The sequence below is a fragment of the Haliaeetus albicilla genome, chromosome 5 (assembly GCF_947461875.1).
Source record: "Haliaeetus albicilla chromosome 5, bHalAlb1.1, whole genome shotgun sequence".
Lineage (NCBI taxonomy): Eukaryota > Metazoa > Chordata > Aves > Accipitriformes > Accipitridae > Haliaeetus > Haliaeetus albicilla.
In genome coordinates this window covers 40,377,303-40,391,824 of record NC_091487.1, presented here as the reverse complement: position 1 = coordinate 40,391,824, position 14,522 = coordinate 40,377,303, and the positions used below count along the sequence as shown (strand labels likewise).

The window sequence follows — 14,522 nt, the reverse complement described above, 5'->3', positions numbered from 1 at the left end:
TGAATCTTCTAACGTTGGCCGGTGCCTTCATAAGCAGGACAGTGGGTGGAATGGACCCCGATTTGTTTCCATACAGCAGTTCCCGTGGTCTGGGGGAAGCCTTGGTCTTTCACAACAAAAATACATTTCAGGCATTGGGTTGGCTTCTCAGTTTTCTGTAGGGTACAGGCATAAGACGAAAATATACTTTTCTAGCTTTTGTGGGAAAATCCTGGAGAGTTAAATAGGAAAGACTAAATTAGGGATTTAGTGAAATGAATTTAATGACCCCTAGTAGTGTTTAACTATTTCTCTAGGTTAACTGAGCCATCGTTTAGATTTTTGGAGACTTTTATCTCTGAGGATTCAAAAAGTGGTTTGGAAACGTAATTTCCTGTCTTCATTACTGTATCCTTTACAGACTAGCCATCTTCCAGGAAGGACTGAATTCATTACAAAGATTGAATTCATTACTAAGAGGTTGGTTTTGGACCTTTGTAGGTTTTTATACCATAAACTTTACATTCCAGTTAAGATAGTGTCTGCCATTTCCCACTTTCTAGAGCTACTTAGGGATGAAAGTGGACTCGTAGAAGCTACCAGTGGAGAAGAAAATGAAGGAGTTGAATAGCAGCAAGTTTAGTGGGTGGATGGGAGGCAGCAGTCCTGAGTTTCTTTTAGCTGGATTTCCTGCTCCTTAACTTAACTTCTTGGTGACTCAATCTCCCCATCAGTAAACTGGGAATAAAAGTATTACCTCACACTGACTTGTCAGTGGGATGTTAAATTTAATAATTAAAAAGTGCTCTGAGAGTTTTGGATGAAAAGTCTCCTGGAGTGTTGCAGGTGGGAAGTAGCAGTACCACAAAACCCAAACATGCCTATTAAAGACAGCTGCCATTTTTTGACCTTAAAGCCTACCTTTCCCTCTTACTTAATGTTCAATATCTCTGGAACAAACAGGAAGTAGTTTTATTTTCATATATGTGTTACTTATCCCTCATCCTTTCCTTGCTCGTTCCCTTTTTCAAATGCATTTGTTTGCTGAGTGTATCGGTATCCAGAGACAGGCATAGCTTGTCACAGTGAAGACATGTTTGTTTCTGATGCCCTTGAGCTTGCTTGAAGCTTCTTCTCTTGCTGAATGTATGATGACCCCTTGGGTTTTGCAGTCCCACAAGGTTCTAAACGCAAAGCAAATGCCCTTTTGCACCTAAGCACAGGACTTTGAAACCAAGCCAAGCCGACAGCCTGAGATGATTATGGAGGTTCCTTAGTGGCTTTAGATTCAAGTGTTGGGATTTGCACATAAATCAAGTCAAAAATCCCTTCTTTCTATTGAAATGTCTGGATTTAGCATCCAGAGGGAGGTACTAGGAGTTCATACAGGGAAATTCAATCTGTATGATTCTCTGTTGACTTCTCTGTCTTTTTTATAGCTCAAGTAAGGGAGAAGTTGGGGAAGGTGGCATAATGGGGTGTGTGCGCAGAGCTTAATAATGAAAACAGAGGCCTGACTGAATAGACCTCCTTGTGATGAGAAGGGGGATCAATTCACTGTTGACCCCAACCCATTGTGTGGCTTGTCCTGGGAGTTCCCTTTGAAAATCCCAGTGGTTTGGTTTTTCTGCATGGTTTGTACTCAGCCTTTCCCTCTATGAATAGAATAGCTTTTGCTGGAATTTTTGCTGGATTTTCTGTGGTTATTGGCTGAGCGATGCTCTCTCACTTCAGAAGACTTGAGCAAGCATGTTGTGGAAGCACTGATCAGGGACCCTGAATCATTTGCTGGCTTAGAGTTTTTCATATATAGAACAAACATATTCCTGAGATGCAATTGCCCCCAAGAAACAGATTATACTTTACTGTCCCAGGTGGAAGTGTTCATTCATTTTTTGGATTGCAGGAGTGATTTGGGGCTTTATAAACACATGAATTTCTGCCGTGCAGAGTTTGCAACTCATGGTGATAGAAAGACAGGGAGCTTCAGGCAAACTGGGGAACACAACACAGTCCTAAAAGATAAGAAGTGGACAGACCTATGAAATAAGGAGACCGGATGCTGATTTGTGAGCATCGGTCCTGTACATTATTACTTTATAAATCTGTTGGCCTAGAGGAAGGAATTAATTTTAGAAGGCAGGGAGTACTTGAGAAATCCACATCTGGCATTGTCAGGTAAAAGAGATGTTCAGAATGTCTCCCTGCCATAGGGTTGCTCTGAAAACTCCTGCACGATTGGGGTAGAGGCCAGGATCTACAAGGAAAACTGAATTCTTCCCTAGGTGTATTTTAACATCTTGCTAAAGTTAACATGCTGTATTTGCCTGCCTGCTGCACAGCCTCATAATCTGGTGGCAGCATTCGGAAGGGGAATAAGTCTCTGTTCCTTCACTTGTGTGGCAGGTTGCATCAAGCTTCCTCATAAACCTGCACTGTCTCCTGGCGTCCCATGCCCCAGGCCTGCCCCTGGGCCAGCCTTTGGCTCTCCCTGCACCGGCTGGGGGTCATCCTGTTCTATGGGCTAGTTTCTGCACTCACAGCTGTGCTGTGCTGACTTGTGTTTCTTCATTGGTGTGGGCCCATTTACAACAAACTGAAGATTTTATCTAGTCAATGTTAAATGAAAATTCAAGACACATCCCTTTATTTTTTCAGTTTAAGTTCTCAGCATTGGCCCGACACACTAGCTTTCCGCTTCTCCACGTGTAGAACATGCCCTGGTGTAGGAGAATGCTGCTTGAAGCTGTGCTGTATAGACTGTGCCAGATGCTAAATTGCATTAAAATACTTTTCTACTTCAGGAGATCAGATCTTCATATTTGATATTTCAGTATCTTAGAAAGTCCTGGTTTTGTTCTTTATTTGCAGCATAGGGAGTTTACATAAAGGAAAAGGATTTTTTTTCTCCATTTATTTCCTCCTGATAGAACACGTCCAGCCTTTTTTTTCCTGTAAGCAAACACAGCAACTGAAAAGATACCAGGTTTTCAGTAAGACAGACATGAATCCTATATGGGGATCCTTAGTGGTTAAAAGAAGAACTTGAAGAACTCTCTTTCAGGATAGAAATAAGCTTGAAAGTCTGTCAGTCTTCTGCTTGTCATCTCTGTCCTTCTGCTTGTTAGCTGTCTGAGGGAGACACATATAGTCAGTGTGGTTTTTTTTTCAGAAGTTGATCTGCCTCTGAAAAAAGATGGATTCACTTCAGAAAGTACAACTCTGGAAGCCTTGCTGCGTGGAGAGGGAATAGAGAAAAAAACGGACACTAAAGAGGAAGACACTATACAAGAAATCCAGGTAAAGGAGAGCCCCATGCCCTGACAGCAGGGCTGGATTTTACCATTTGTCTTTAAGCCTAGCAGATTTTGTCCTGTGGCAGAACAGTGCATCTGTTGATAGTTGTGTCATTCTACTGTCAAAATGTTATCAAACCATTGTGCTACACTGTGATGCTCAAAATGAACTCAGGATCTCGCACGCTTCTCCTGTCACAAGAATCTCAGTTGTTTGGCTGTGTTCTGCACAGCTTCTGTGTTGGAATTTGTTTTGAAGCACTATGAGATGATTACATATAAAACTGACAAGCAGAGATGGGTCCCAACCATAAACTGAATTTTAGTGCCTCATATTTAAAGTGAATTTGGACGTGCGTTTGAATTTGGAATCACAGCTGCGGACTGTAGACAAAAACGTGTCATTGCCTTGCCTGTTTTTTTTTATACTGAGAAGCCTTCAGGAACTATACAAGCAAAATAAATAATTAAAAATATTCTAACCTTAATTATCTCAGTTATTATTAGTGATGCAGGTATGAGAAATATTGCCTTTTCACATGCATTATAGTTTGAAAATTAGAAACACATTTGTGGGTCTGTCATAGAAGGAATTCAGCTAATATAAAGTGTTCTTATATAAGTGCATGTCACTTTATAAAGACATCTTAAATGGCTAGGAAAGCAGGCCTCTCCCTGGGGAGCAGCAGCACATATTTGGTGATGCTAAAACACCATTGTGCTGTGAGTCTATTAGTGATTTTTAGGTGAGAGCCATTGGCAATGTGTCAAACTTGTTAATTTTGGCTGAGATACGTGTTGCGTCTATACCTAAAACTAGTGAAAAATTAAGTGGGCAGCCCCATGCTAAATGAAACAGAAGAGCACGGGCATGAAATCTATTTTACTTGGAGCTTGGTCCTACTGGTCTATTTGCTAGAAATTTCACACATATAAGGTCAGCAAAATTAGGTCTCCCATTCCCAGTTGCACAGGTAAAGGAGCACCATCAAAGAGGAAGCATCCCGTGCTCATGGAGTGGGGAAAAGCTTGGCATGAGGCCCACTCTGTGTTTCCTCCTTCAGTAGTGTATCTGGGTCTATTAAGCCAAGAGCCCTAAAGCTCTGTTTATACCTGCTTCCAAGGTCACAAGAAGTCATGGTGCAGCATCCTTATGAGATCAACAAGTGCCTTTGGATGTTGCTGTGTGATCTGAGCTCTGAATTATCCTCAGCAGCAGTCCAAGGAAAGAGACTTTAGAGGCAGTGGAACTGACCCCAGTCGGCATTGCAGAGCAGGGAGGGGATGCAAAAATATACAAAAAAGTTTGAGCTAAACGGCTGTAGCTATGACCTGTCACCTGGATGCTAGTTTCATCAGAACAGATGCAAAAGGCATGTCTTGCTCTTGTTTCTCCTGCAAGCACAGTTTATCTGGATTCAGTCTATACAACAACAATTGCCAAAGCCTTTACTTGTAGCCGGCTTTCAGCATGTACTTTGGCACCTGGCAGCTAGGCTGTACCAGATCAAAATCATGACCAGTGCCTTTCATCCGTATGACAAATAAGCAAATGCAAATCTCTCTTTTGTTCCTTTGCATGCTCTTCTGTGCTGTAACTTGAAAGGGCCCAGCCTCAGTGGTGGTGAGAGTGAGGAGGTGGGATAGACATAGCTGTGATTCCCACCTCAGCTCCAGCCACTTACTGCTCTCTCAAACTCGTAGTATCTCTCAGGAGAAGAAGACTTGGTGCTTAGCTGCACTGAAGTACATTGGGCTGGGGAACTGTTTTAGGAAGACAGAATAGGAAAAGAAAAGTTACGTTGCTAAAAAGGGTAAGGGTTCCCCCTGCTAAATAGTTGCAGTCATTGGGACCTGCTGTACAGTTGATATTTAACAGGGTTGAGGATTTTGCCCTACAGTAAATTGGTATTGAATGTGTCTCCATCGTTTGCTGGAGAAGGCTTAGAATAGCCTTTTGACCATGCATCAGAAAGGCTATGCCCCTTCTGTCAAGGATTAAACTCATTACCCTGGCAGTGTCACCAAATTCACACTTGGTTACTTATTATCTCTTTCCTAAATTGATGCTGCAATTTTAAACAAAGAAAGTGGTTTGTAATAGTTCTCTTAACTGCTCTTGTGTAGTATTATTGTAAACTAGCTCCTTCCCCTCCCACATATGATATGGTTGCAGCCTTCGCTTTTTTTGGAGATACTTTAAGGTATGAAGCAATGTGAAAATCTAAACTTGTATCAGTAAGTTTGCTTATTTTCCTACATACCACTATTCTCCTCATGTATAACATTTCCAACTGCTTCAGTTTCCTAAGATGAAGTCAATTAATATATGCAACTGCATGAATTTTGAAGAAACATTTTATGTATGCAGAACTGGAGCTTGCTTAACTTTTACATCTTCTAGTATTTAGTACTCTAGTATTATGTGAAATTGTATTTCATGATGGTCTGACCTCATTAATAGCCTCCTGAGATTTAAAAATAAAAGGAGCAAAAACCAAATGAAATCTTGATCCTCTACTATGTTCTAAAAGTTGTTTGTACTTTTTAAAAGGGACATTGTCCAATATTAGTCTTAAAAATTTAGCTGATAAAATAAGAATAAACTTGTATAGTTGGTCTTCCAAATACAGGCTTTTTTAAAAGTGTAATTTGTGTTGTATTCTTTCCCACAAATTCAGAATTTGGTGCTTGAGGTATGTAGGAAGGAGAGAAAGCAACTGTGATATGCTTCTGTTCTCCCTCTGCTGGCTCTCAAATAGCTGTTAGGTAGAAATTATAGGGAAGGGACAAATACAGTAAGGCTGAAAAACCTCCCCATCAGTTTAATGTCACTGATCTGAATGTGCATCATGGCTGCATGTTGTAATTCAAATGAATGGTGGCATGGCAAAGATAAGTTAGTGATTCCCCATTAGTCCCTTATGAAATGGTGCCACACCATGAATGGTAGGAGTGGCTGGGGCCCATTTCTGTATTTCTAGCAGACATGCCAAGGGCTGAGGGGATTTCAATGGGACTTCTTTCCACATTAGTGCTGTGACGGTTTGTCTTGCCTTTGTCCGTGCAAGTCTGACTTGTGCATGTTTTCAGGGCAGCAGCCTGTGTTTGATTCTATATAGGTTACATTTCAAAAGATCAAGATAAAAGGATTGGGCATCTCACAGTTACTGTGAGATGATGAATTACTGTTCCTATTAAATAATTAATTGAAGGAACTATTGCTATTGTTCCTATTAACTTCAATGGGACCTGTACTTCCCCAGTATTCTCATGCAGCAAGACCTCTGCTTCCAGATTACAGAGTTGTACCTGTGGTGTAAGCCCTGAAAGATGTTACTTTCTAGATCCACTAAACACGCTGGAATATATGGAGGAATTTTCTCTATTTTTGCCAAACAAAGAGAATTGTGAGCTGCCAAGGAGAAAAACACTGATTTCTGTCTTCTTAAAGTGCATTCTCAACATTAGAGGAAAACAAAACAATTTAAGGTGCAAGAAACCAAAATAAAAAAATCATGCAAACAAATTCCCAGACAAGGCCTACAGTTATGCATACTAATACTTGTGTTGTCTTGGGGTATCTGTGCTCAGTGATGCCACTATTATTTCTTAGGAACCTTTTTTTTTTGTAGTTGACTGATATCAGGGATATTTTTTAATAAGAACTCCCTGGAGAACTGAGGGTGGAAGGGAAAGCAAATTTTGCTTTAGCGGAAAGAAGTAGGGGTTCTGGGATCTGATTTGGCATTGTATCATTAATCAACTGTAATTTAATAACCTGCAGTCTCTGTGGTAAAGAGCAGCAGTTGGTTGTATGTGTCATCTTTTCTTCTAACCATTCCTGTTTATTTCTCAACCACAGAGGGTTTTAGAAAATGATGAAAATGCAGATGAAGCGAATGAGGAAGAGGATCTGGAAGAAGATATTCCAAAACGAAAGAACAGGCCTAGAGGACGGGTAGGTGGAGAGTTTACTGGAATGGGAAGGAAGGAAGCAAACCTCTGCTTTCTAGTGTATATGTCACGTGTATGGTATATGCAAAGTGTATATCTATGGATATATGATGGTGATAACACTATAGGTAATTTTCAGTCATATGGTCAAAGATTTTTAATATTTTTTCAGTTTATTTTTGTGAATTACCAAGAAAAAAGACTATTTTGAGAGTAAAAAGTTGGCGTAAATTTATTAAAGTGTTGTATTTACAATTGTAATGTAAACTGTAATAATTATGATGACATCCTGCTATTACAATGCTCTTACTTTAAAACAACCTTTACTAATTACAGAAAAGCAACAAATTCAGTCATGACAGCCAAAAAAAATTAATAAAAGTAACTTGAACTGTGTTAATACGTTTTGCAGCTTTCTCCAAGGTAGCACTTTGTGACTGACACTGGCCCTCTTGAGCCCATGGCAAATCTTCCGTTTGCTTAAAATGGGCAATATTTTACCCTTAGGGGAGTCTGTGTCCCTTCTCTTACCTAAGATGTCTTTTCATAATTTCAGCAGGGCACCAGTTAAGTAATGAGGCCAACATTTTAAAACTTGGAATCAACATTTTCAATTGTGGCCCCATAAGCTAGGCATCTAAATAAACGTGAACACAATTCTCAGAAGTTTCAAGCATTTTCATCTCTCTTTGGCTCCAGCAGATGCTGCAGGGGCACAGGAGCTCTAGAAGTACCTTTTGATGTGTTTGTAGGAGTCAAGCAAGAAGGGCCACGTTTTAGGCCAAATGAGCAGGATATATTAGCTTTTGAATAACAGAGAGACATGAAACCACATTGAATACTTGCAATGTACTTGTGCATCAGACCCTCTCTTTTGGTTTCTTCTGTTGTTGTGTTGTTTCAGTTTTCTGCTCCTCTTTATTTTGGAGCTTAAGTCCTTTAATATAAGATCAAAGCACTTTAATAATTGGATAAGTATATATTTCACCTTCCTTATTCTCAAAATCACCTGAACCAGTTTCTTTCTTTCTTTCTTTCTTAGCCAAAGACCCCCACCTGGAAAAAAATTTTCCAGAAAAATGTAAGTTTCAGAAAATTTGTATGAACCAGTAACCAAAACCAGGACTTAGAATCGAAACATGCACACAAGCTTGACTGTAGCGATCAACTAATATTCCAGGCTAACAACTCTTTTCTAATAAGTTGCTCTCACATGAATTGTGCATGCTGGTCAGGGTGAGTGAAAGGGAGTGAACAGCTAAAAGAAATATACTGCTCAGCAGAAGGGAATTTGCCGTATTCATATATCCCAGGCCTACACAAACAAAGTCCTGAAGTTACTGTTATGTGTGAAGTTTTACTCCCCTGTTCAGGAAACTGTTTCAGAATAACTCTGTTAATTTTTCTCTGCTACTGTGGGGAAAGGAGCTGGAGGGTACTAGATGTGCCATTCGTTTTGAAGCATAAATTGATGTCTTATTTTCTGCCCTAGAACTGGCCCCCTATTAAGTACAGAAGCAGCAGGATCTCTTGCCTTTTTCTTGCAACTAACTCCTGCTCTCCTAGTGCCCTGGCTTCGTTCAGTGCAAAAAAAGATAAATCTGAAGAGTGCCAAATACTTTGAGCAATTTTCGTTTTTATTTGATGGCATCGATAACCAAAGCAAAATGTGGTATAAATTAGGATTTCAAAATTAGGGCCAGATTCTCTAGCTGTTGAAAACTGGTAAGCCTGAATTGCGTCTGGTTACAAGTGTTTTGCCACTCTTCAAGCAGCCCTTTTCTAATGTGAGCCTGACCCAGTGTAGGGAATTGAGGCTAAGAATTTGGAATTAGGGGACATGAAACCTGGGCAGCACTTTGTTTCTGGGAAGGAGTTGGTTAGGGTATTTTTAGAGGGCAGAAGAGGGGAAGGACATGCATAGGAAACTAGATCCTGCAGAGTGTGGCCTTTTGGGATTCAGAGGAGGAGTGAGAAGGGCTGACAGCATCGATGAAGGATTAATGCAACAGAATTACTGCTCTGGACTTTCCAAACTGCACATGCCCCTTCCTTTCCCTGCAGCATGATTTTATTTTTAATCCTGGACTCTCCATCTGTCCCTCTGGCTTCTCTCTCTGGCTGCTTCAGGGCTGCTTCAAGGCTGCTATGCCACGGCTTCCAGGCCTCACAAGTCAAGTCTCGTAGTCTTTGCTGCATCCCGTCAGGAGAATGAAGGCAGTCGTGGATGACTGAATTCAACAGACTGGAGTGCTGACAGCAAGCACGGGGGACTCAATTTAGCTCCTCTGGGGCAGCTGCTCTGTTCACTATCCCCTCAAGGCTAGCCCTGAAATCGTGGGAGCATTAGGAAGGACACTGAAGGCTGAAGAGATGGATTTATGGAAGGAGCTTTTTAGTATCTTTGCTGGACAGGGAGAATGTGGTAGGAGCTGGGAAGGATAGTTTGCTAGGAGATATGAGAGGAATGCAGCTGCACCTGTACAGATTGTCTGCTCGTCAGCTGGATATCCCATGGGACAATTTCAAAGGCACTAAAGACATTTAGGAACCCAAGTCCCAGTGAAAGTCATTGACTTGAAAAATCTCCCCCTGCGTGTTCAATGCATGAAAAAGTATATCTGACATGTGGTCATGACATGAATGCTGTACCCTTGCGTTTCTGTAGAGAACGGTTTGAAGGGAAACAGCTGGCTGTAAGAGTAGCGAAACTCCGAGCAACAGACCTTAAATTACCATCCTATTCTGAAAGGTGCCTATGTAAAAATAGTACCTTCTTACTCAACAGATCCGTTCTCAGTGTGTAAACAGAGTCAGACCTACTGACTAGTGACAAAAATAAGACTTTACAGTTTTTTCACAGCCCTGAAAAGCCAATGCAGCTGGTAGGATAGGGAAATTGGATCCTAATCCAGGTACCAGCAGAAATATTTATTAAGGGCCAATCACTTGTCTCTGTGAAGACTCTCTGATGAGCTGAGGGTTGTATAGGAGCTGCCATGGACTGAAATTCAGCTTGCAGCACATTTTGAAGTAGTGAGGGAAGAAAGGAACTAGCCTGGGATTGATTTCATAGCCCAGAGTGGGTTTACAGAGCTGGCAGTCAGAGAGAAAATACTGCAGACTAGTAAGATGATTTTATGTGATATGGTCAGTAAAGTAGCTTCCACCAAACAATTGTTGCTGGGGCCTTTTCCAGGGTGAAACTGCTTTTCAGTTCACCCTTACAAATCTCACTCTGCACGTGTGTGCTGATCTGCACAGAGGTCTTTGCAGAAGACAGAGCTATACTTGCCATACCGAATAGTATTTACCCCATCCAGACAGCTGCAAATCCATGTCTTTCCTTCAGGACTGTGTTAAGAGTTAGATCTGAGCAATCCCAGGGAAATATGTGTGAAGTTTTTATAAATCCCCGTTTTGACAGACTGTGGCAGGCCAGTGTAAAACTGTTCCTTGTTCCTTTAGATGTCTGATGGAATGCAGCTTGAATAGTGCTAGTTCAGTCCCAAATCCATGGAAGAGGGACAGAGCTCCTATGACCCCTTTGTGTCTGGGGTACTAATAGTCTCAGAATTTCTACATCTTCTCCAGCTTTACTTGATGAAGCTCTGTCCCTTTCTTATTTTCACATGCAAAAGCTTGAAGGATTTGAGTCAGGTGGCCTTGTCTAGGGTGAGAAGCATCAACAGTTTAATAAGAGGAGCAACAGAAACAATTTTGTTGCTTTTACCCAGGAACAGAGTAGCTGACAGAATTAATAAAGGGCTATCTAGCCGTCCACCTGCAGATCACTTCCTCAAATAAAGATCAAGTCTAAAATTATTGTCATCTACACACTGTACGTTAGTGAACATGAAAGAATTGAAGGCCTTGGCTCAGTTCCCAGTTCCACATCACAGCCTCCACCATTGGAGAGATATGAGCTGTCCTCTTGCTGGCATCTCAGCTGAGAAGGGTCAGGACCAATTTGATGCTGAATTCCACTCTTACCCCTGGAGCTCAGGACAGAGCAGTCTCTGCTGTGGAGAAACAGATCTTTCCAGTTTCCAGGGCTGCCAGCTTGGTATGTTGTAGGAACCCAGAACTGCAGAGGCCTTCCTGGTTAATTCCTGTTCTCCGTTATTGGAGGTAGCCATGTTACCTAATCTTTTCTACTAACTGACCAAAGCTCCATTTTATAATTAGCCATGGTATCTTGGTCCCAGAAGGCCATTTCAAAACATTGCTTTTCAGCTAGAAAGCAAAACAAAACAAAACAAGCAACCCCCCTTTGAAAATATTAAAGGAAATAATTTTACCTCTGTTTTATTTGGGGCCTGTTTTCTGGCTGATTTAATGGTTATATTTATCCTCTAACACCTGTTCATCTATTCATTCATTCATATTCAGTTAAGCAAGGTATTTGAACATCTTCAGAAATGAATGTGTGATGATACTCAACTGAATATGCGCTGGCAGTGACCTACTGCTATGGATGAACAGTTTGGGTTATCTGTGGAGGGCATCTCCACTGTGTTACAAGGTCCATTAACATAGTGCATATCTTAGGATATGAAGGGTCAAGCCCACCCTTGACAAACTGTATGGAAGCTGAGGATTTGTTTAGTTTACATTGTACATTTTTCATAGGAGGGTGCGGGGCACAAGGATGCCTGAGGGGCGGTGGAATAATGTTAACATTCCTCTTGTCCTTGCAGGCTCGGGGATCTGGAGGTGGCAGGAGACGGAATGATGCTGCCTCCCAGGATGATCATGACAAACCCTATGTCTGTGACAGTAAGTAGCACCCAGACAGCTGATTCTGCTTCCAGCCTGGTCCTACCAGCTCGGTGCACTCAGGGCTTCATCTTTTCCCTTCCAGCAAAATATTCTGCTGCTCTCTGACTTGCATGTTTGCCACCTGCTGCTGCTGCTGCTCTTGGTTTTTTTGCATGAAGGAAATAAAATTAAGTCCTCAGCAAGACTCCACTTCCCTTTGCCCTATAATAAATCATCTCTTATATTTTCTTTCTCTTTCTCCTTCTCTTTTTCTGGCTTCTTTGCCTTTTGTCTTCCTTTCCCCCATGTAAGATTCACCCTCTATTTCTTTCTCTGTTTCAGATAGTTACAAACAAAAGCATAACTCAAAAATCTCCGACAAAGGTACTTCACCCTTGTATCTCTTCATATATTTGGTGATTCTCTTTCCTTCAGTCCTTTTGAAATCTCACTGGGCTAAATTTTGAAGGTCTTATTCTTATCCCTCACTCAGAAAGTACTCTTGTGGCATCATCAGGAGTTAAGCCCTCTTAAGAAACAAACACAGCTGGAATGCTTTGCTTGGATATATATTCACTTTGAATATGGCCATGCTGTTTGACATCTTGCAGTGGGACTGCAAGTGAAGTAAGGCATTGTCCCAACTGAGAAATTATACCAGAGCCCAATACCCAAACTGAAGAAGGATACCAGAGTCCTTGCATGAGGAAGGAGTCCAGTATTTGATACACAATATATATTTTTTTACGGTCTAGTCCTTGGTGCTTTCCTTCTTCTTTTGATATTCTTTTTTGCTTCACTATGTCATTTCTGTGAAGGGCACTTATCTTACCCACACGCTTTTGAGGTCTCCCATCTTAAGGCTTACTGTAGAGTGTACATGCAATAATAACTTGTGCTACTGGGTGCCTTTTATCCTATAATACAATAACCTAACAAAAGGAGAATAGGAGGAGGTCTTCACTTCTGTGATCTAAAAATGTTTGGTGGTTTTGAGGACAATTCACCCCTTAAGCCACTATTTACCTATCTTGCAACGTTAGTGACCTTGAAAGACCAACCGTTAGTATGTCAATCTATGGGGGTATTTCCTGCTTATTTTTAAAAACATGAAGAAATAAGGAGCATGCACGGTAAATAAGAACTATATTCCATGTGATCAAATCATATTCTTTTATGGTGAGACCAGGTGACTGCACAGTACAGTGATGGACATGTTGGGTACTTTGCTTCAGCAAGGTGAATATTCTAAAGGCAATGAGCAGAAATGGAAAGACTTGCACGTGAATGGGAGTGTCTGAACACATGATTGAGGAGGAAAAGCTCTTTAGGTTATGAAGAATCAAGACATTTCTACTGTGGTTAAATAGCTGTCCTTATGTGTTGGAAGAACTAAAATGTGTCTTCAGAGACTTCTCTGGGAGCCCAGTATGTATCTTGCTGAAATCCACAGCTTTCCTCTGCTGGTATAGGCATAACTGTCTTTATCCCTTTTCTGGAACATACTTCTAAATCCAGGGACACTTGTCAGTGGTAGTAATTTTGAACATAATGACTCTTTATTGTCTGATCTTGCTTTGCTTTTGGATCTTGCAGGGAACTCACAACATGCATAGTAGTGATTTGCACAGAGTAGGTAAAACACCTAGGATATCAAAGCAGGCAGCAGAAATCTGGGCTGAAGTCAAGGCTCTGGTACATTGTTGTACAGATGGAATTTTGCCTTGGCTTACATTTTGGAGCATAAATTTCCTCCTTGGTTTTGGAAATATAAACTTTCCTATTTCATTTGGCTAATACCTTTTGTTTTTAAAAAAACTTAGTTTGAGGGTGAGTCTTAAGGAGTTTTGGAATCCAGACATTGCACAGTGACTCCTCCTTTTCCATTGTAGATAGCTGAGAAAAGGGTTATGTGATAGCAGAGCTCTCTCACCTGACCGTGGAGCAGAAGAAAAGAACTGTCCCAGTTGTAAAGCCATCATCCTGAAGTAATATCCTGCCCTTGTTAACTATCTGTAGAAATATTACATACAATTCATTGTGAATAACTGGCTTAAGTTGAGGCCTCTTTCCTGCTTGGGTAGATTTCTTGAATCAATTTTTTCTTTGAAATTATTTGCTAAATATTTTTATAGATAAATCTCAACCTAGTCGTGGTAGGTAAGAAATTGGTTTGCAGTATTCCATGTGCAGATGTTTTGGACAGATAATTTTGTTTTACATGGAAACATGAGGGTCAAAAATAGTGAATCTGTCTCCTGCTTGGGTAAACATGATTCCCACAATCACATTATTGGTATAAATAATTACCTCAATGGGTTGACACTTTAGTTTTTCTGTATATTATTTAATTTACCTCCAGGTTGCTTCTTCTGCAAGTGTTCTGATATTTGGGTTTGGAAAGTGACCACAAAGAAGAAAGCATAAGCATATCTAAACCAAATTAATTTTCTTATTTAACTGCATGGGCACAAAAAATGATTTGTGGTGAAGAACTACTCTGCTCTTTTTTCATAGTTAGACATTCAT

The 14,522-nt window shown here is 40.8% G+C and overlaps 1 protein-coding gene across 7 annotated transcripts in view; it reads left to right on the top strand.

The window, feature by feature from the left end:
• DPF3 (double PHD fingers 3) overlaps window positions 1-14,522 on the top strand; it is a 168,659-nt gene that overhangs the window by 97,283 nt on the left and 56,854 nt on the right. For 5 of the 7 annotated variants that reach the window (XR_011324809.1, XR_011324807.1, XM_069784290.1 and 2 more), the window contains exons 4-7: window positions 3,152-3,279; window positions 7,141-7,236; window positions 8,275-8,313; window positions 11,933-12,011. Coding sequence is in view for 4 of the 7 variants with exons in the window: in XM_069784290.1 (XP_069640391.1) it covers window positions 3,152-3,279; window positions 7,141-7,236; window positions 8,275-8,313; window positions 11,933-12,011 (342 nt within the window). In the remaining 3 variants the exon portion in view is untranslated. The remainder of the gene's footprint in view (window positions 1-3,151; window positions 3,280-7,140; window positions 7,237-8,274; window positions 8,314-11,932; window positions 12,012-14,522) is intronic. The other 2 variants (XR_011324808.1, XM_069784291.1) reach the window with 1 other exon arrangement.